Raw genomic sequence first — 23,017 nt, forward strand, 5'->3', positions numbered from 1 at the left:
AGTTACCGTGACTCTGTGCATATGATGAGCCTTCTCCTTTCTCTCTTCACATTTTTACTTTTGGATGCTCCTTCAGGGGTCAAGTTAGAGAATGCCTATATTTGCTTTCAGAAGTTAGTTACATAATCTTTGAGTATACCTAGTGTAATAAAAATCTGGCCATGGACAAAAACAGAGCAGTCAATCCTGATGATCATAAAAACACTTTGGGGACCAAGTTCTCAAATTAGTCAACTCTATTAAGCAAACCAACAAGACGTCTGAAAAATTAAATCTAGGATTAGAACATCTCAGTGTTCCATTCACAAAGATTCTCATGGAAACCAAAGCCAATGTAGAATGAAAAGCTGGATATATATCTCATTTGTCGTTGGTCAGTCCCTGCTTTCTTTAAGCCCTAAGCTAATGGATATACTTGTGTTTGTCAAATAAGACATATAGTGCTAAAGTAGCCCATTCATGGAAGGATAATAAATGTTTATCATTTCTAGGGCTCAAAATCAATGCTCTGCCACCAAAAATAGCAAGCCACCATAGATATAAACATAAAATGACTGATACATGAAGATACATGCACATTTAACAGTGTCCAATAGGGTGGTGTGGCTTTCAAGCCTTTTTTTGTTTGGTGTTTTTTGTTGGTTTTTTGGTTTTTGTTTTTGCATTATTGACATCCCACTATGGCCTTTGTAAAGGGACAATTCTTACCTTGTCAGTGGTCCCAGGTCGCCTGAGTCTTGGCTTCCAGCTTCACTGGGAGTGCTCACTGATTTCGAGGAGGGAGACATAGGGGTTGGGACTAAATAATGAAAATAACAGGTATCCCATGTTAAAAAATGCAGCGACTGCACTGGGGAAGAGCAGTGTCAGACAAATCAAAACAAATGGGCCCAAATTAAAGTGGTTGTATGGCCAGGAGAGATTGAGATGGGAAAAGGAAAAAAGAGGAAAAAAAAAAAAAAGGAAAGAAAAGAAAAGGAAGAAAGTCAAGTGAATTTTTCATATTTTGGAAATTAAAATTTGAAATGAATTTAGCCAGAATTAACTTAGGGATTCTAAGGCCATGTCCACCTTAACAAAGTAAAATGGAGAATCAAAATAGTTATCCAGATAATTCAAGTCAAATATCTTTCTAGCATGAACTATCCAGATAATTCTAATTCTCCACTTTATTTTGTTAGTATAGATGTGACCTATTTAAAAAATAAAGTGAGGTGTCTATAAAACTTTAAAAGATTACAAGTGATACTGAACAATTTTAAATGGTCAAGGAGAGTCAGAAAAGTCTGCTACATGCCTGCATTTGAAGGGAAATCTATTGTCCGTGGAATATAAACTGCATTTGCTATGAGAGACTGACAGAGAAAGGGTAAATGTTGAACCTGGTAATTTAAAAATCTCTTTCAAAACAAAGGAGAATGCCAGGCTGATTTATTTTTACACTTAATTAATAGTTTCATCCCACTGCACTGTTCACTGTGTTTGGGAGTTGTTTTCCTCCGCCTCCACCTCCAGCAGCTCTAGAAAGCACTGCCGTGTGTGCAGAAGCAAACTGCCATTCTGCAGACAGGAGAAACAAGTTCAAAGATCGAGGTCAGTGCAGGCTGAAAATCTGAGAGCAAAGATAATAAAAGAAAAAAGCTAAAGGAAATGCAAATGTACTTTCTTTATCCTTCAGACACAAGCCAAATGTCCTTCAGATAGAAGGTACACCAAATAGCCAAGATGGCTCCAAGCCAGATGAGAACGGGTTCTCAATATCACAAATGCCAAAAAAGCCATATGGGCAGAAAGAAACTTCAGTACATAAGTGTAGATTCCCATTTGGTTTCAATCATGTGCAATTTCCTTTTATTTATTTAATAGGGTAAAGGGTTTAACTATTTTGTCCAAATCCTGTAACACAACAGCAGATCTGTCAAGAAACTAGGAATTTTCATGTGGTCCCACAATTAATTCACTGATTATCCTCTGCAATAAGTCAGAGAGATGGATGAAAACTGAAAAAGGGGTCCACCTTTGCCAGGGCCCCTTGGCAGGGATAGTTCAGAATGTGGTGATGGTTTAGGGGTGTTTAACCGTTTTGTTCTTAAGGTTTAACTGCTGGTTTTATGCAGGACAGGAGAGAACAGACATTCTATTACTGTGTTTAACCAGTGTTCACACTGCAATAAAACCTAGAAGGCTATTTTGAGGCAAAAATATAATTGCAAAGTGTCTATATCACATGTCAATTAAGTAATAAAAATTTTTATCAGCTCCTCAAAGAAGGTCCATCACTCAAATATCCCATAGGTTACATCTTCTACACCATAAAGAAGCTAACAAAAATAACCAACATCTTATTGGGATTTATTATATCATTGCTGGCTCATCATAGACATATGATTTTACCTACTACAAATTAAGGTTGAGTATAAAATGCTTTTTCATGGTGTTTTAGTTTTGTGTCATACATTAAGTTATACCCAGCAATATTTAATAATTTGTAGACTTATATATTCCTTTTTCTTATTTATATTGATATAAATACTTGCCAATTTGTTGTACATGGGATAATTTTTATTGTTAATTTAAGTAACTATGGAAATAAATAATTTATTTTAATATGAAGCCAATGATAGAATTAAAAGATGAGTCATTTATAAAAGGGGACCTGATACTGTATTTATTTATATGTTATGTATTATTTTTAAAGTTTTTTTAAACTATATTGGATATCACATAGTTTTACAGACACCCTAGGATTATTCTGAAATGTATGGAAAGCAAATGGATAAAGAAAAATAACATCACATGAGAGACATAGAGCTAAGTGACAGAATAAATATGTTATGCACAAGCTACCTTCAACACAAATAAAACAAACAGTTCAATATTCAAATCCTGGTGATATAATGAGATCAGGGATAACTAAGTAGGAATGAATGAGTTGGAAAGGGGGGTGCTGCGGTAAAAATGCCAATGAGCAATGAAACCAAGATATACAACAAAGTCAAATAGATTTAAACTTGTTAATTAGCTGCTAATCTGTCACCATTTTAACTTTTCCTTCAAATTTCCCAAGAAGCATTCTGTTCTCATCATGGAATAACTCTATGCCGGTGGTAGTTATGAAATTCATAACCAGATTCACAGTATTTAGGTTGGCAGAGAGAGGCTGGGATTCAGAAATGGAAATAAAGAACAATTTTTTTTAATTCCAAGATTTCCTGTGTTTACCATATGGCCACTCATTTATCAAGTACAAAACACTCTCATAGTAACATGGTAGAGAAGGCTGACCACAGAAATCAGCCAACAAGCAGCAAATTGTCAACAACGCTACAACCCGTCCCCCCTATCTCCTTCCAGCCCCCTCAATTCCAAAAATAAATACACCTGAACCGTAAGTCAAAGCATTTCTTTAAAGAAAAAGAGACATGAAAGAACAGTAAACTACTGGACATGGTATATCCCATGCAAGTCAAATCTGAGGAAATAGAGGCACAAAGCGCTGTAAGTACCTAGCGGGGGCTCGGGCGATATCCCAATGCTCTGCAGCAGAGCCTCTGTCTCCCGGCGTTTGCGATCGAGGTCAGAGTCGTCCTGAACTGGTTCCTTCTTCTGCTGCATATCAGCCTACAAAAAGTAAATGCCAGAAAGAAAGGTGAGTAACAGAACTAAAGGTATGCTTTTCCCGTCTGAAACTGAAAATGGTAAATGCATGGCAGCAAAGACCAGGCAAACGTCGTAAATAGATATAATCATGTGTATAAAGGATGAAAAAACACTGTAACTGGCCCATTTAATAATTACTAACCCAGTGCTTTCTCTTTCGGTCAAAGGCTTTTTCCTGCCTCTATCACATGCTATGAGAATTTCTGTCATTCGGTTTTGGAAGAAACCATCAAGGCAAAGTATTTCTAACTGGGATTTGGATTAAAAAAAAAAAAACTGTCTGCTGTTTTAGATTTCTTGTCCCTTCTGGGAAAACATATTATCACTTCTTGATGAGTATGTGTTTGTAATATTCATGGCCTATGTTTGGGATTATGCAAGCGAGGAATTACTGGGATTTGGCTAAAAAGTAAAATTAGGTATGAAAATTTGTAACTGTAAAACATATGATTGTACCAGCAATCTAAGTTTACCATAGTTTAAATAAGCCAAACTAAAATGTTTACTAAGGCATGTGAACAATACTGATGTAAGTATGGTTACTTAATTCTGATTCTCATAGGCTTCCATTATACGTATTAACTCACAGGAGAAAATTATTGTGTATAAAAACATAAAACAAAAAATCATTTAGGAGAGAGACATTCTTTCCCCAAGTTCTGCTTAAAAAATGTATCTTGTGGGAGCCTCTTATAGTCAGATCCAATGCCCGGTCTGTCTTTTTGCAGGATAGTGACAAGTCAAAATACAGGTTAAAGAAAGTCAGTGGTGGGATTCCCAAGGAATTAAATATTTGGGTCTCTTTTCTTTTTCATAACACAATTACTACTTAAGACAAGATGTTTGCCCTACATCTGAAATGTGGTAACAACCTATTTGATGTGCAGCTACTTCATGACAAGGCTTTGAGTTTACAGAAGTGAAGCTGTCTTAAAGCTTGTCAAAAACCAATTATCCAGTTATCAGACACACCTTCCTCCCCAGGGGCAAGCTGGGCATCTAAGAGACACATTACCTCTTTCAGGAGCACAAAGTACATTTCAAAGCAGTGAAGTGTAATTCCTATCCTGGTATCTAAAGCAGAAAGAGTTCATGCAACTTTTGACTTACTCCCAAATGGTAACCTACACCCCAATTATAAACAAAATGCATCTATGCACATAGTTCTGGGCTCAATGCTTCCACTATTATTTGCCTCAGGCTTAAAACGCACTCGTATTTTTTAAGTGTATCTGTCATCAGAGGGAAAGCTGCCATTATGGGGGTCAGTCAGGGCTAACGAGGGCACTGGAACATTCAGGCACTCTCATGTAATCCAAAATTCTAAAATGGCAGCTTGATCTTTGAAGATATCAAAGTTCACGTTCTTTTCCCATTTTAACATTTACACTAGCAAGTTCCAAAGTTAATGCATACTACAGAGGCAAAGACAGAAGTAAGATAAGAAAAAGGACCTTGCAGAGTGAGGATCTATATCAACATTCACATAGTATAAAGTTAAAAGAAGGATCAAAGAAAAGAGTGGGTGGAGAAATGAAAGAAAAGGGAATTATCGCTGCCACTACTGAAATACAAATGAAAAAACTTAGACAAGCAAAATTCGTCTTAGGAAGCCAATACGGAGTAGCATGGCTTTACAGTGAAGACCTAAGCCACGCCTGGACTGTGAGCTTTACTGAGAGCAGATGCGTGTCTGTTTTGTTCACCACTATATCCCCACATCTAGATCAAGGTCTGACACTTAGTAGGTGCTCAATACAAAAACGTGTTAAATGAACAAATACTCTGCCTTTGGTAATTGTTATTCTATAGCTGTAAAATCTAAGAATTATACGTTAACTAAACCCCACTCAGGAAGCCCCTTTACAACACCACTGTTAGAAGGAGTCACACAATCTTCCAGTGACCCAGTGCTCATAGCAAAGCCACTTCTACATCCTAGCAACTACAACAAAAAATCTTTAACCCTTCCTCATCCTTTCAACGAGTCCCCATGGTCATGAAGTTCTAATGGAGCTTACACAGACTGAACAGAAAAAGATGTCTGATCTTTTCCTTTTGAATAAACATAGGGCATGTTATCTATAACCTTCTATCATGTATGTCCTATGAATCTGTTTTTTTTAATTTATTCTAACTTTAATCATTAAGTGTTCTAGAAACATACTAGAGCATAAATCACATGTCAACATGCATGGACAGACACTGTGCAAAAATAGCCCACCTGAATGCCACCACCAAAATTCCACTCCCACTATACAAGGTGCCTCTACCACTCATTCTCTGCCTTCTGCCTTTTTTAATTCTCAAGGACAGAGACAATAAAATGACATATACTAGTAAGGATAAATGTCCATCTAGATTTATCAGAAGCTTAGGAAAGCTATCAACACTCAAAGCTGACCATGAAAAATGGGAACTTAGGCAACTGGGGCTTATTGGAAATAAAGGCAGTTCCTGTTACCAATTAGCGCCTTAAACTAAACAATGTGTTACTTCATCCAAGACAGTTATACCAAGTGCCCTAGTCATGAAATCTTTGATTTTTTTCCATGTAAATACTAGAGTCCCAATATATTTTAATGACTCAATAAGGAGTGATTTTGCATACTAATAATTTAAAATATGCTAGGTGTCCTTCCCAGAGAATGGTATTTCTGTTTAAGAGTCATCACAGCTAAGACTCAGAGGGGAGAACATAATTGAAGAAAGAAAATCCGTCAACTGAGAATTGTCAGTCACTTTCCCAAAGACAGCTCCATAGTTGTTAGAGGTACAAGTGAGGACAGGCCAGGAAACCCCTGTCAACCCCTCCTTGCAGCGATTCAACAGAAGGCCAAGGACAGGACGAAATTTCAGGGTGGCCCCATTATGCACACCTCATTGCACTAAAGCCAATTTTTCATGAAATTTTTTCTGTGTCTTAAATGGTGGCCACTATATTTATTTTAAAATCAGATTTCATCCATAACACCACAACCAAGAAGGCAGTTAACATCCAAAGATGCAGTAAGTGGTAATTTTATACATGTCCACAGTCTTCTGGATCCTGTGGAGACAGTCAATCTGGGTGGTCCCAATTCACACTAGTTTTCAGTCACGGCAAACACAGTCACTCAGATTGGCGTTAGAGTGCATTTTGTTTCCTTTTTATTCTAAAGTTGTTTTATTTAAATTATAAGCCTAAGCAGATTTTTTTTTAATTAAACTTACAAGCTTAAGGCTATTTCTCACTCTCTACAAACAACAAAAAACTAGAAAATGTTAAACTCAGGAACTGATAACAGTGGCCAGTTTACAAGCATCTCACAGACAGGATCTGATGCTTCCAAGGAAATTTGCAGAAAAGCATTCCAAATGCTTGGAAAGAATGTCTGTGACCAGCATCTCAGACCCACCTAACTAGTTTAGGTGTTCATTCATTCACTCATTCATTCATTCTATAACCCTTTATTGAAGGCCTACAATGTGGCAGGATCTATGCTAGACACTGATTCCATGATGAAAAAATATTAATCCTGTCCCCAAAAGGGTTGCTCTGTTAGGAGAGAAAGACAAATGAACAGGCAAATGGTGCTAAATATGTTGTTAAAGTCAAGGAGAGGGTACAGGACTAACTCAGTCACAGCTGGAAAAAAGTTTTAGAGAAGGCTTTCTAGAAGAAGAGACATTCACATGGTTAATGTGGTTAACAGAACAGTGAAAGCAGAAAGAAGAGAGAGGGTGTCCCACAAGTTGAACCGTGAGTAGCCAGGCTGGAGCGTAGTTTTAGGGAGAAGGGAAATGGAGGGGAAAGGGCAGAGCTGTTGTGCCTGTCCAGCACCCATGATCAGTGTTAAGCTGGAGAAGGGGTGGTGAAAGAATGCACCCAGGTTTCTGATTTGGACCACTGGCTGGAAAAGGCATTCTTTCCTGAGACTGGAGATAAAGGGGGACTGCTTCTGAAGCTTAGTACCCAGGGGCCTAAGGGCATTTGAAAAAGAAGGATCAGAATAGATTACTTCCAGGTTTCTTTTGGCTACTAAATGCTATAATCCCAGGCAACTAGGGGCTTTGAATTATAAGACCCTTCCAATAATGGGGCATTTTTGAAAAATGATCTCACCAGCAGTGATCCTGACCTATGTACGCAGCCGTTCTATGGGCCCCACTCAGGGCCCATCTCAGAAGCAGAGCAACAGCTGTTTCTTCCTGACCTTGTGTCTTTCTATCCTCCACAGTACTTCCTTGGATCCTCACAGAACTCCATGAGGAAGGACCCACTTGTCTGTCCTCTTTACAGAAGGGAAAATAGGTTCACAGAGGTCCCACACTCCCTCAAGGATGTTCTGTGAGACGGAGAGCCAGGTGTCCTAGTCACACTCAGCCTGAAGACTGGTATAAAACCACTGAGTTTTACTGCTTTCTGTCTCACAGCACTGGCTTCTCAGAACAAACCGAGTTATCACAGTCTGACCCAAGGAAAGATCTTTTGCAGGGGAAATGGGCTGTGGAGGGACAGAATTTAAAGCCAGGACAGACCTCAAAGATCCTGTAGCTCAATGGACCCCAAAATCCGGCCCTATCTAGATATTTCCAATCAGAAACTTTGGGGATGGGAGGCTGGGACTCTGTTGCCACAGGATTCCGTAGAGGAGAGTCAGGCTATCGATCACAGTCTTAAACCACCCTGTCAGTTTAGAAATGAGGAAACTAAGACTATGTGACTTTAATTCCAGAACCAGATAGAGGCCCAGGAATGCCTAGAGTCCAGGAGTTCCACATTCCCTACCACCTACCACCCCCAATCTGCCAGGGCTCTGTCTGCTGCATAACAAGCTAAATCCCCATCAGGCAAAGCTGCTTGGTGTAGGAACAAAAAGGGTGGCCTGTTTCAATCAGTCTTGTTTGCCTGTAATTCCCATCCCCACCAAAATGTGTAAAATGACAAAGATGAAGCAGACAGCATAATTTGGAATCAGATTTCTCATATCACATCGCATTTCGTGGTAATTCTATGGAATTCAAGTTGGATATTAGAATGTCAGTTTAAAAGGAAACCGGTTATTAGTAAAGGATAACAGGTGCTTTAAAACTCCAGTAAGTGTTGACATTTGAAGGAAAGGGAGCATAATAACTTAATGCTTTTTCTGGCTTTGCATGGAAATGAATAGCCATTCCTTGTCAGTTCTCACCTCTACTTCACTCAAGACTGCATATGTAACAGCAAAGATCTCTGAAGGAAAAACATTATGCTCCCTGTCAAGGACAAACAAACCACGGCATCAATCAAATTGTAACAGTACCAAGAGATGCGAGATGCAGGAGGCTAGAGTGCAACAGCAATTATGTTTTACTTCATTGGAAGATAATTGTTATAAATCTTTTTACCTTGGTCTCCCAGCCTTATAGTATGAAACAACACTTGCTTAGATTGTAAGGCATCAAAATACATTCTTTTTTTCCTGAAAGAAAAACTCTGAGTAGGGAAGCAGCTCTGGTTTCTGTACAAGCAAGCATATCACGCTATATGAAGTTTCCTTCTTAGAAAAGTACTCAAAAATATCTTTGGCATCTGGCTTTTGTACAAGATGTGGGCTACTTCTACACTGCCACAGCAAACTGGAGAATTAAAAATAAACTATTTGTTGGATTGAGATAGTAGGAAAAAGAACATGCTCAGGCACCAATGCATTTAATTGGGAATCGAAGTCCCGGGTTCTGGGTCCAGCAGACAGAAAATCTACATTCTACCTCTGGTTTCTGCTGGTTTGTTGGCATAAAGAGGGGCCTCAGTGGAAGGTCTCTAAAATCTCTTCTAGATTTAACAGCTCATAATTCTATGTCCATGGAGCAGGAACTACTCAACTATCCACCTTCTCACCAGGGAGAAAAATACAGCTTTCCCTTTACCAGACCTAAGATTCTTATTTACCCTGAAAAATGTAAACACTTGGGAAATCATGTTAGTCCATTGGCATCATTTTCTAATTTTCTCCTAAAACGTTCTGGCCAATAGTTTTTTTTTTTTAAAAAAACCTTCCCTTAACACTAACACTTAATTAAGAACTAACTATATCCTAGGAATTGCTAAGTGCTTTATAGGATTAACTTTTTTAATCCTCATGATTGGACAAAATAAATATACTGCTATTCTCATATTAAGGAAAGAAAACAGACACAGAAAGGCTAAAGAATTTCTAACAACAGAGATATCACAGATTATTTTCAGGGTTCTATTCCAGTCTGGTGTAAACCTGGAGCTTGGGGACCTCTGCACCAAATGCAATATACCACTTAGGTGATGCCTGACCAGTACACAGCAGATGGCAATGATCTTATTATTCTGAGTGTGTAGACATCACTCATTTTATTCAGGTATTGTAACAGCATTCTTTTAGAGGGTCCTCTTTATCTATTTAACCAGCTCCTCAGAATCAAGTGATTTTCCTTTTCCCCCACAACACCCCAGCACACAGTATTTACCTCTTTCTTCTTCCTCTCTTCTTCCTTCCGTTTCTTCTCTTCTCTTATCTGTGCTAAGCGCTGTTTTTTGCGCTCTAGCTCAGCTTTTAAGTCACTTTTGTCAGACATGCTGGTTTCCCTGGAGGAAAAGGAAAAAAAAGTGAATATATACAAATAACTTTTCTGTATTATCATTGTAAAAATCATTCAAAAGGAAATCCAGCTTGAAAATATGACTTCTTGGCAATTACAGATTGTATACTTTAGCCTATGTCAAAGAATCAAAAAAAACCAAATTAAGTTAGATCTGGTCTCCCTCTATATAAAATCTTCCCTTTTTATATAGACATAACATTTGAAAAAAATACAATGTTATAGTCTATTCTGGTCTGAAGAATAATAGCAACTTACTTCATAATAAGTAACACATTTTCTGTACAAGTTTCTTAACAAATAAACAAAAAATAAATAAGAGAATCAAAAAATGGAAATCATGACTTCCCATTTAGACAACAATGGACCAATTTATCCCCACACCGAGGAAAGAAAATCAGCTGCCATAAACTCTCAGAGACGTGCCCTGTTCAAATTTCTACAGGCTCAATAAACATTCCTCCACTGAGCTGGGGCACATGGAGATTTCACTTCACCTAATATTATATGCTGATATCAGGGAAGACAGCCACTGAAGACCTAACATGCTAATCTTGCTTTTTCTGTAAAACTCCTCCTCAACTGTCACAATTAATTTCATCTCCAGTACAACCCTATTTCTATAAAACCTTCATTTGCATACTGAATGCAATATTGCTTATCCTGGCACTTTTCCTTTTCAAAGCAAAAGAGGTTTGCGAACACGTGAATTAAGAGATAACACCATGGCAAGTTCTTGAGAAAATTTATCTCAATGAGATTTTTAATGTTAATGGTGAAGGTGATCCTAGTGGTGATGGTGCCAGAAATTTCAAATAAAATGAGATTGGAGAAGACTCTCACCAATTACCAATTTGTCTCTTTTGTGCTCCCAACTAGAAGCTAAGAAAATGAAAATACTGAAAAACGAAGAACTCTCTCTGACCCAAATTCCTAAAATAAAGTAAAAAAAAAAAAAAACTAACCATAATGTTATGAGTATTCATTTGCATATTACTTGCATGCAACTAGGATGAATATGTAATGTATCCCTAAGTAGACGACAGAGAGATGAAGGCAAAAAACCAAAGAACGCCAAGCATGAAAAATGCTCACACTTCCTGTCACTGTCTTTAGAAGGTAATCAAGAAGACACTTTCAGATGAATACATGCAGTTGGGAAGTACTATATTCCTACTGTCCGTCCTACTGTACATATTCTTGCTCATGGTCTGATGGCAAAGATTTGTGAAGTAATAACAATCATAATCACAATGACCAATCTCTGCTATTCATGCACACTCTTCATTTCTCAACAAATATTTGCTAAATAGTTAATCTGTGCTAGGCACTTTCTAAGGTATCCGAGTACAAAGATGAGCAGAACCAGATTCCTTCCTTCAAGGAGTGCATAACTCAAACTTGTGAGCATGTGACGTGCCTGGAGATGTTCCCTGGGAGACTGACTTACTGATTACTGAGTGCCAGACACCTGCACATTTTTACACTTAAGCACAACAATCCAAGGAGACCAATATTATTACTAATGCCTTTTTCACAATACAGATGAAGGAGACTCAGCAAGACCTGACTGCATAGCCCATCCATGGCAGAACCTAAATTCAACATGTCCATGCTCTAAACGTATGCCCCAGTGATGGCCAGTGTACAAGTTCAGAGGGGATGAAGAACAAAAGAAGCATGAAGATCTGGTGGAGCGAGCAAGGCTGAGCTTTGAGGAAGTGGTAGAATTTGAACTGGATATAGAATGAGGTCAGGAAATAGCACAGGATGGGAGGACAGGATACGCAAAGGACTGTGGAGGAGAGAACCAGCAGGCTGCATGCAACAGACAGAGATGTGAATGAATCCAAGTCAAGAAATACAAACTTTAGTTGGTAAGAATGGACAGGTGCAGGCAAGTGGTAAAGACTTGAGAAAATAGAAAAGTGAGTTCTAGTGGGTGCAATGAGGGAGGGGAAATCACAGCAGCTCTCTGAAAGGGAAAGTGACAAAGTGAAAACAGAATACAAGTTTGCCTAAACCTATTCTTGTTCCTGCATGGGAAACAGATGGGAGCAGAAACTAGAAAAAAGCCAGCTGCTGGGAGGCCAGTGCCAACATCGACCTGGGTCGACTGCACGTGTGCTGGTCTTGTAGGTGAATGTACAGACAGAATGCGGAGGGAACGTGGACCGAAGGGAGCACAGCCAAGATGGCAGAAGGGATTCTTGGTAGCCTTTAGATGTGAAAGCAAAAGAGGAAGATTCAGTAATGATTCAACTCTGAGAGTCAAGAAGATGGCAGCAAAATTGGGAAGAGAAGTCAAAGAATGAAATGATGAAAAAACTTCCAGCATGTCATAATTTAAGTATCAACAGGACTTCTAGGCAGGAAGAATTCAGAGACACAGTAGTGCGGATGGAGGGAGAAGCTGGACGGGGGCTGGGGCTGTGGGATGGAGCTCAACGGCATCTACCTGCCAAGCACTGTTTAACCTGAGTCACAAGTTCATTGTCCCAGAGGTGCCAGGTAGACAACCTGAGGAAACCAACCAGTGACTGAGGCCAGCCGGAAAGCAACCATTCTGCCTGAAGGAACGTTCCAATTTGATGGCTGGCATGGAAGAATATGGACCCAAGTAGTTAGATCTTCTGGTTTTTTTTTTCCCCAGGAGAAGCCATAGAACTGATCAAAGTAACGTTTACCACTAAAATACTCTTTGCCAATAATTTTCAACACCAAAAATCCTGATAGGAGAAAATGAGAACCTAAGCCCAGAAGCCATCTGAGAAGTTAACATATATTCTTCCCCAATCAAATCTATGTTTCTGACTTTCTTCTGCTATCAAAAATGAAATGTCCGATCAGAAAAATTACTGTTAAAGCAATAGCTGTGTCATCCTATGCTGAAACGCTAAGGTTTTTTTCCTAAGAAGTTTCCCTCTCCTCCACATTGTCCAACTTTTATCTACCTTTCTCAGTCCACCAAAAGTATCTGGCACGACTTCATCTACATATCATGGTCCTTACTGAGAAAACCACATCACAAGAATATACTGTATTTGTTATAATTTTCCTGCAAAGGACTTCATTCACCAGTGGGAAGTAAGGTGTGTTCTTAGTACATTTCTGCAAAAGGCAAAGGTCTTCTTACAACTAATAAAGGTTTCTGACAATGTTGGTCATTTAAATAACCACCCAGACAACTAATATTTTTAAAATAAACAACGAAAACTCTAAGGTAACTTTAAAAAATTGTATTACATAGTGACGTTTCAAATAACCCTTCACTTTTTAAAGGCAGTGGAAGCACTATGTTAAAAGACAGCTAGAGAGCACCTTCCACTTAACAGATTTTTGGATCTATTCCAAACTAGACACTTTGCATCAACCCCTGGGAGAACAAGAAATCTCAAGAGAGTGCCTTATAAAAGGCTTGGAAAGTACACATTAGAGTAAATGAATGGGCCTTTCCACACGGTGAAATGCCTGAAACAGTGGCACTAAATGCAGTGTCAGCACTGAGCTCCATAGGTTTTCCCAGAGGGCTTGCCAGTCCTACCCACTAAATCTCCCTGCACATCAAACGAGCACATGGAGGAGCCAAGCACCGGGGACATGAGTTATAGAGCTTCCTGTGGCTAACATTGCAAAGGCAACTTTGGTGCTCTCCATTTAGGAAAGTAAGAGTCAGAGCTACCTGCTGCTAATTATTGCTCACTTACTTCACACACATAAAAAGCTGGTCTCTTTCATTAACAAATGGCAAGGGGTCAAGAAGATAAATTGAACCCACCTCGAGGTGTAAGTCTCCTCCCTGTCTGATCATCAAACTACTCTCCCACCCACCAGCCAACTACAGCTTAATTTCACCCAGGAGAAAGTACAGCTCCTTCACCACAGCTCCGTCCATCCCTGGGTCAGTGGATGCACTTTGTATGACGCCTGCTCAGCTCTCCTCACAGCAGAGCCCCATGTTCTGAATGTGCTTTCCACAGGTGACATTCCTGTTGCCCACATTCCCTGAAACCTACCTTCACCTGCCCGACACAGGATTCACATCTCCTCTCACATCTGCATCTTCGCGCCTTCTCTCCTCCATCTTTGCGCCTTCTCTCCTGCAAGTCCTCCAGCTTTACTATCACTGAGTACCATCCCATTTCACCTCTTTTCTTTCTTTTCTTGCCCTCCAGATTGCCCCAACCTGACAACATATATCTCCAGGTTCAAATCAGCTGCTCCATTTACTCTGGACTCCATACACCAGTTTCCAACCCCTGTAACCTTTTTCAAATTTCAACACCCTACTTCCGATTTCATTTTTCCACCTGGTTCACCCTTTATCCCCTTGTTTCACGACTCCTCCTCCTCTCCACCCACCCTCCCAAAGGACTCAGTTCTCACAAATTTTGCTCCAGCCCATCTCTGATCTCAGTAAACTGCCATCCTTTTGATCCAAGTAAATGAATCGATATAAGTCAAGAGCTTAAAACCGGGTGGTTAAAATATTGAACACCTAAAAAAAGTTGTTTCTCCTCTTCCTCCTTCTCCTCTTCTCTCTCCTCCTCTGCTTTCTTCTTTCTACCCCTGCTCCTTGTCCTCCTCTTCTTTAAATTATTATTACTATTTTTGACCCCACCAATGCTTTCCCCATCACTCATTCCACACTAATTCAATAACCAAAGCCATCACTCAAAGTTCACTGCAAATGATCTAAATCTAAAAAAAATTAATAAAAAACCAAAACAAATCAAGGTCATAGACACAGAGAACAGACTGATGGTTGCCAGAGGTGGGGGGTGAGGAGGAGGAGGTGAGTGAAATGGGGGAAAGAGATCCAAAGTACAAACTTTCAATACAAACTTCCAGTCAGAAAATAAATAACTCATGGGGATGTAACATACAGCATTGCAACTGTAGTTAATAAAACTGTACTGGATATTTGAAAGTTGTTAAGAGAGTAGACCTGAAAAGTTCTCAACTCAAGGAAAAAAATTCTGTAACTATGTATGGTGGTGGATGTTAAACTAGACTTTGGTGATCCTTTCACAATATGTAAAAATATCAAACCATTATATTCCACACCTGAAACTAATATACTGTTGTATGTCAACTATACTCATTTAAAAAATAAAATGAAAATGTTACAGTGAGAAATACATTAAAGGTATATAGCATGCTTCTCAATCTAAGTTATAAAATGGAAGATGTGCGATTAAAGAGGTGTGACTCAAAGAAAAAATATGTTTAAACAATTAAATGTAGTCATTTAATTTAACAGTAGTAAAATTCTTCTGTTTTCCATTGAACATAGGAATTATGTATCAAGCCATCCCAGGTAGGCTTCCTCTCCTGTCTTACCACTTCCCCCAGAGGATGGAGAGGCACATGGAGAAATGGTGTCTTCTCTGGTTAAGAAGTTAGTTACAGGGAGGGTCGCTCCTGCTGTTCCATCATACAAATGGCTCATGGTCTTATGAGGAAGGAACAGGGAGAGGAAGGAAGGGGGAAAACCTAAGAGAAAAACATGGACACTGAGGAAGGAAGAAACAAAAGTCATTGCACACTTGCCCTTGCCTTCAGTTAACACTGCATCTCATCCACATTTCTCAGTCCACACACATTCACGGAGAAAGGAAAATGTTTGGCTTTTCTGGAATCCAGCAGTGAGACCCGTCGCTTCCATTTCTGCACATATCATCATGGGGTGGTTTGGTCCTGTTTAGAACCAAGGGCCCAGCAGAGGAGAAGCAAAGGGTTTAGCTGTGTTTACACAGCTGCCATGTAACGAACTTGAACCGAGGCTTAGCTTTTGAACCGTCTAGATCTTTATTTCCTTTCGGTTGTCTAAGCTGGCAGCAGTTTGAGATTCCATTTCTAATACTAGCATATGCAAATGTATTTTTAAGCTTTAAGTCAGAATCCTATGAGGTTTAAATCACTGCCCAGCTGTTGCCAGACTCGTTGAAAAAACTACCCAGAAACAAGTTCTCTTTTCCTGCCTGAAAACAATTGCTCTTGTCAGCTCTTCACTATCAGCTATTGAACTTTTCATTTGTCACTAGGTACACCTAAGAAATTTGATCTTTCACAACCTCATTTCACCTGCCTGGCTTCTTCTATAATACAGAGGCCTCCTTCCACTCCAAAGGGGTGGATGGGACCACAACCATTTTTACAACTACATCACACTGTCAATAAAAAGAGGGTGAGAGGAGTCTAGGGAGGGAGATGGCTGGTGAAAGATGTGGGAGAGTTATATACTAAATTTGTACAGCCACTGTACCATGAAAACAAAATTCTTCATAAAATCCATCTCATTGGGGGAGTGCCCAGGCCCGGTCTACTTATGCTGTAGATGAGTTTTCAAATGTTTGGTCTTGGCATCCCTTGATACTCTTAAAAATTATCAGCGACCTCAAGGAGCTTTTGTTTACATGGGTTACATCCATTGACATTAAGCATGTTAAAAATTAAAACAGATAAACCTTTAAATACTTAATAATTAATTTTAAAATAACAACAAGATTGTTACATAAAAATAAAACTTTTGTGAAAAAATACCCATACTTTCCAAGACAAGAAAAATTGCAAGAAAAGGGTATTTCTTTTATATTTTCACTTCTCTGATCCAGAAGTCAACCAGATTCTCATAGCTGCTTATGTATTCAATCTGTTGTGAAATACTATTTGAGTTGTGAGGAAAATCTGGTCTCACATATATGTGTATTCTGAAAAAGGAGGATTTTTTGAATAGCCTCTTGAAGTAATTGTGAATATTCGTTGCTATTACACTCAAATCAACAATTTCCTAAAGTTTCGCTGTAATCTCAATTTGAAACCACACCAACCAATGAATTTTTTACTTCATTACATTAAAATCCATTGGTCTCTTTTAAACTCTGAAAGCATCTTTCATCCTTGTATGATTTGATAACATGCATCGGTTATTTAGAAAATTATGCAGACTTCTCAAATATTGACACATTTCATTGTACAGTACCCAAATTTCAAATTTGGTACTATCATTAGCAAACTCTTTAGAAGAGTCTTTAGGTATGGTAAAGCGGCCAGCTCATGGTGGCAGATATAAGTTTCCTCAAACTCTGATTTTTGCTGGAAGCTCAAATTTCATCATTAGCAACAAATACTGTGAATTGTGTACTTGAAGTGAAGCTCATGTCATTGACTTCTGAGCAAATGTCTGCCAAATAACCAAGCCTGAATAACCACAGCTGTCTATGAATTGTACTTTCAAGTAAAAAGTAGTGTTTCTTGAAAAAAGGCAGCTAATTCAGCTCACAACTCAAAACACTGCACAAATGCTTTTCTCCAATCACTGGGCTTTGGTAAGCAGCAGAAGTGCCTTATATGTCCCCATTTGTCACACAGAAAAGACATGTGCTCAAGGTTAAAGATTTAGGATAACTAGTATTTTTTTCTGCTTCATGAAGGACATTCTTTAATAAAAACGGTTTGTCTTTTTAGCTACACGTGTGTGGCAGTGAAGTCTGATGCCACTACTGGGAGTTTGGTGCCCTGTTTCAGTTCATGCTAAGGTGCCAACAGTTTCACCTACCATTACTTTCACACCATCATTGCAAATGTCAATACAATGAAAAGGACAAATAACACTTTAGTGTAAATGAAAACAGTTTTGACCTGACAAATCTCAGAACACGTCTTGGGATTCACAAGAATCCTCAAAACAAACTGTGCCCTAACCTACTTCTGATAAGATGGAGTTGATTCTATAGAGACATTTACTTAACAAAACTTTGCTAAGTGCTTATATAAAGAACCTAAAGAGAAGCAGTTAGAGCCCTTCCTTTTGCAGAAAAGAAAAAGTAAAAGACGCAGGAATAAAATCACTGAGCACAGAAAATTCAGATTAGGGTCAAGAAAGCATAATGGTTTAGAAATATATGACTAGAATGATTTAGAAATCCGAGGAAGATCTAAGACATCTGGATAGAGCATTAGGAAAACTAGGTTTAGGGAGAGATGAGGCCTTGAAGAAAATGTTCCATAGAGGTATGTGTGAGAGATTTCTCATTCGTCACTTGCCTACGCCAGGTAATAAGCAAGGAAGACAAACTGAGAACCCTTCTCTCAGCCCTGTTCCCTCCCCGCTGACACACACTCTCTCTCTCTCTCACACACACACACACACACACACACAAAATTAAAGGGTCTTTGCCTTGCTGTAGTGAACTAAGATGGTTGCCAATAAAATGTAGACTTCTCTGTGGTGTGAAAAGCTTTTATTCTTTTAACTTTGTTGTTTTAACAATGACAATCACACATGTTTGTTTCAGGATAAGAAATGTACCAGCATTTTACCCATAAACAGGGAAAGGGCTGCACTTATCTAAGCTCAGAGCCACTCAGTGGACAAGTCAGAGCTGGAAACACCAGATCTCTTTACTCTTGAATACCTTTATTAAATAATACTTCTCTGTAAGTGTCCACTTATTCCAGATTTCACTCATCTTAGTCACAAGAGAGCTCTTTAAAAAAGGCACTTGGGGTGGATCCTGATCCCTTCTCCCAGGCCAATCTTGCCAATCACTCTCTATCGCCGCCTGGTGGCGGCAAATGTGAATTACATGGGGGCACTGAAACGAGAAAAGGCTTTGCCTCTGAAATTCCCAACCACACCTCTCAGTCAGTGCTAGGTAGTCCCAAGCACCCCATGAGTTTCATCTACATATGAAGGACCTATTCATGTCAACAGAAAACTATAGGTTTAGAAGGGGAAAAAAATCTTAGTACATGCACATAGTAACACATCTATGTTGAATTTTCTAGGCTCCTCTCAATTTTGCTCGTAGTGGGTTAGTTCCTGACTAGGAAATCACGCAACATTTCCACATGAAGCCTTTAGCATCTCTCTTGTTGGATGTATGAGCTATATTTAAGATTGCTGCATCTGCATATTGTCTCCGGCCCTACTTTCATCACTTCACCATTCTGAGCTATTCAAACTGCACTACTTAAGCTGTAACTGGAGCCGGGGCAGTTGTAGCACATTAAACAGGAGAGGCTCTCAAGCACTCAGCACAGAGGCCCATTATGCGAGAGAGAAAAATCAACCCATAGGGTATCTGCCCTCTCATCTAGTTAACAGAATAGAGATGAGAGCTCTTAAAATTTAAAGGACTCCAAAACCCATTGTCATTCATTTCGCCAAAAAGTTCTGGAAAGTTTTGAGTTATTTCTGATTCCTACGGTGCATTCCATCAATTTAAAGACTCAATGTGCTTCTCTTTGGAAAAGGAATTGTTCCTCAATTAAGAGAATCATTCATTCATATCCTAGAGGACCTTCCCTTTGGAAACACTCAGATGATATCAAGAGTCCTTAGGAAACGAGCATTTCAAGGACCATCCTTGAAAGAGTATAAAACTAAAGATGGAACAGTTTGGCAACTGGAGAGCAGTGTTTTGGCACTGGGTCCTTAAAAATCAGGGTAGACTAGAGACTGGAAAGTAAAATCAGAAGAAAGGAGATGAGAGCCTTCTGGAGACTATCACAAGGGAAACTAGAGTGAAGAAAGAAGTGAAGCCTTACACCAAGGATCCTGTAGAAACACCTAATCTCAAGTCAAAATAGATGGGAAAGATGTTATCACCTGCCTGGGCCAGGTATCAGTAAAGACGCCACATAAAGAAGGCTACCACTGCCACAGCACTTCACAGGAGATCATGTATCTGTGCTCCTAGCGGTTCGAAAGCATTTTAGAGCAAATAGAAACGGGCACTCTCAAGAGCACATGCAAAGTGGCAGCTTCGTCACAGACCTAAGTTTCCTTTGGAACTGGCACGGTGGCTCCTCAGCCTCACACTGGGCACAGAACAGGTGTTCAATGAGCACTTGCTGCTCTATCCATGGGTTAAAGATGGCCCTGTTAGGCTGGCAGCTCCTCTAAAGGAGAGGCTACATCTATTTTATCTCTGTACTTCTAGTGCCCAGCAGTTGAGTGCTCAATAAATCTTTATTCCCATGGGGGTGGGGGTGTGGGAATTGAATGTTTTTCAGCCATTAATAGAATAATGTGCAACAAACACACCATCCCAGCATTGCCTCATCCACTGAACTATCTTTTCCTAAATCACTACATCATATGCCCATTGACACAGTGTTTTCCAGCCTGGCTTGCATTTTCAATCTCTGTTTTTTGACTCTAAAAGGATTATTTAGCAAAATCCATTCAATTTATAATTGACAGCCTCTACTGTTCATCTCAGCCAAAAAATTCAGACATGTAGAATCTATTGCCCAAAACACCTTGAGCATAACACATCACGCTGATAGCTGGGCTTTCTCTTTAAAAGTGATGTAAAAATATCAGTGCTTTAGAACAGAGAACTCTATTGCACTTGAGGGTGTTTTCTCTGAGTTGCTAAGATGATAAATGAACATGTCTAAAAATAAATGACTCTTAGGTAACCCGTGGGGCTGATCTTTAAAATACCTGGTAACAAGCAAATCTTCAGACATGACTAGCTTTAGCTTCGACTCCAAGTCCTTGCCTGCTGTCCCCGTAAATGGGCCAAATGTTCTGTGCAGCAAAGTTAAATCAAGACAGCCCTGCCCAACAGGGCTGCCTAATGTGGGCACACTATCCTGATAGAGGATGCAGGCAAATTCAAGCCACCTAGAGGTTCTTGCAATGCACAAATGAGAACAAATTTGAACTATCATACTAAAGGAAATAAAATCAAGACATATGAATGAGAAGGAAAATTTTAAAGCTTAAATAATAAAGTCAAAGCAGATTTTTCTCGATATAAATCAGCAATGTAGACATTCACAAAGCTAATTTGTTTTTAACCTTCTAAAATATGTTATTAAAATATCTCTACATCTTAAAACCACTTCATTCAATATCCTCCCCAATTAACTACAAAATACTTATGAATTTGTAATCAAGCCTACCTAATTTTAAGGGCCATTGATGTTGGCTGAAGTTAACGGTGAGTGGAGAAACTCACTCAGAAAAGGACCTTGCTAGGTAACACTCTATCCTCACACGAAGCAAACAACTTGACATGTGAAAAGCCAAGATTCAAACTCAAGTCTCCAGAGAACATGCTCTGAACTACTGCCTATGCCCAGAGCTTTACGTTTTTCTCATCTTCCCTTGTCCCCCCTCTACTGGCCTTCCCATCTATACTGGGTTATTCTGTTTTCCTTGTATTCTTTCTTTGCCGTTGTCACACACTCTAGATCAGAAGTTTTCTTTCTCATGTTTGTTCTACACAGAGCTACTAAAGATCTCACGTATCAACACGGTCTGCGGTACTACTGTGCTCACAAAAAGGCAGTAAGAAGGCTCTCCAGACTGGGTGTCTTCTCAAACCATCACAGAAGAAGACCAGATCTGAGGACTGCAGAAGGTGAGTGGTGCATCCTACGCAGAGGAAAGCATGGACAAAGATGGAGAGCTAGGAAAGGGAATGGCCAGTCTGTGGGACAAGTAATTGGGTATAAATGGAACACTCCACCCAGAAGAAGATGGAGGACGATGAAGATGGACGTGCAGTCAGAGATGAGATCCCAAAAGCTGAGTGGTCCCAGTTTGCACAGAGGCAAGGGAGTTCCCCAGATGTAGGACTGAAAGTCCTACAACCGGGAAAGCCCCAGGAAAACCTGGACAGGCTGATCACCCTACAGCCAAAGGTCTGCTATGCCCTGCTTTAAAGTGCTCTGAACTTCTCTGTAGGCAGCAGGAAAACACTGAAGGATTCAACCAAGTGCAAGTGCAATCATTCATTCCTAGCACGTGATACACACAGCCTTTTTAAACATGGTTTGCAACCTACTGGGGAATTACAAAGTCAAGTTAGTAGTCACAGGTAGCAATGTTTGTGATTAACAGAACTACTGGAATGCACTGCACATGGTAAGGACAACTGTTGTTTCATGACACTTTGTTTTGGATACACACACATTCATTGTTACCCATTTTTATTATGCATTATTGTTAGCTGCAGTTAAAAGAGTTTGAAATATATTGGGCTACATCAATTGTAAGATTAATCAACTTTAAATTACAAATTTATCTCTACCTTTGTCTTTTCTCAGCCAACATTTTGCATGACAGCACATCCACGAACCATCACGATATTTGCACAGTACACTGAGGTGAACGGAGAAAGCTGTTCACAACCACAGGCGTCTGACCTGGGCTCTGAAAGCCAAGAGATTAATATCTGGGTACACACGTAACTTGCAATCCGTCTGCAGGGCACTGGTGAGGATGCACTACAACAAAGTGACCAAAAGCAAGCTCAGCAACATTTGTTTAAGCCTTGCAGTGAAAGAAAGTGAAAAAAAATACAAAATAAGTCCCTGGATACTTCAAGGCACCAACACATCAAGATGGATGTACTGGCAATGACTATCCCGCTTTTCCAGCTACCCTAGTATGCCCAGAAGAGTGCAGAAAATCAGTACTGTCACGCATGCAGGACCATGGCATATTTCCTGCAGACCACGTCAGCACAAATGTTGAATGACCCTAGGATTTGGATATTTGCCATTTGTCTCCTCAGCACAACCTTTATATTCCTCTTAGGAAGCAAATACCCATCTGAAAAGCTTGGCTGCAGAGTCCCGAGCCTGGCCAGCACGCCACATTCTGCACATGAATGGATAACTCAGTGGAATGAAGCAGTATTCAGAAGAGATTTCTCAACTAGTCCTAAAAGGCTTAAACCCTTCCCATACTCATGTGCATTTTTTTTTTAATTTAAGGCTTTTTTAAAATTTA

The 23,017-nt window shown here is 39.5% G+C and overlaps 1 protein-coding gene across 3 annotated transcripts in view; it reads right to left on the reverse strand.

Annotated features, from left to right (window-relative positions):
* The window catches only part of DYNC1I1 (dynein cytoplasmic 1 intermediate chain 1), a 341,842-nt gene that overhangs the window by 253,450 nt on the left and 65,375 nt on the right, over window positions 1-23,017 (reverse strand). For all 3 annotated transcript variants that reach the window (XM_064487554.1, XM_031454937.2, XM_031454935.2), the window contains exons 2-4: window positions 10,126-10,243; window positions 3,507-3,621; window positions 709-799 (exon numbers count right to left, since the gene is read on the reverse strand). In XM_064487554.1, coding sequence (XP_064343624.1) covers window positions 709-799; window positions 3,507-3,621; window positions 10,126-10,233 — 314 coding nt within the window. In that variant the 5' untranslated portion in view covers window positions 10,234-10,243. The remainder of the gene's footprint in view (window positions 1-708; window positions 800-3,506; window positions 3,622-10,125; window positions 10,244-23,017) is intronic.

This window comes from Camelus dromedarius, chromosome 7, assembly GCF_036321535.1.
Source record: "Camelus dromedarius isolate mCamDro1 chromosome 7, mCamDro1.pat, whole genome shotgun sequence".
Classification (NCBI taxonomy): Eukaryota; Metazoa; Chordata; class Mammalia; order Artiodactyla; family Camelidae; genus Camelus; species Camelus dromedarius.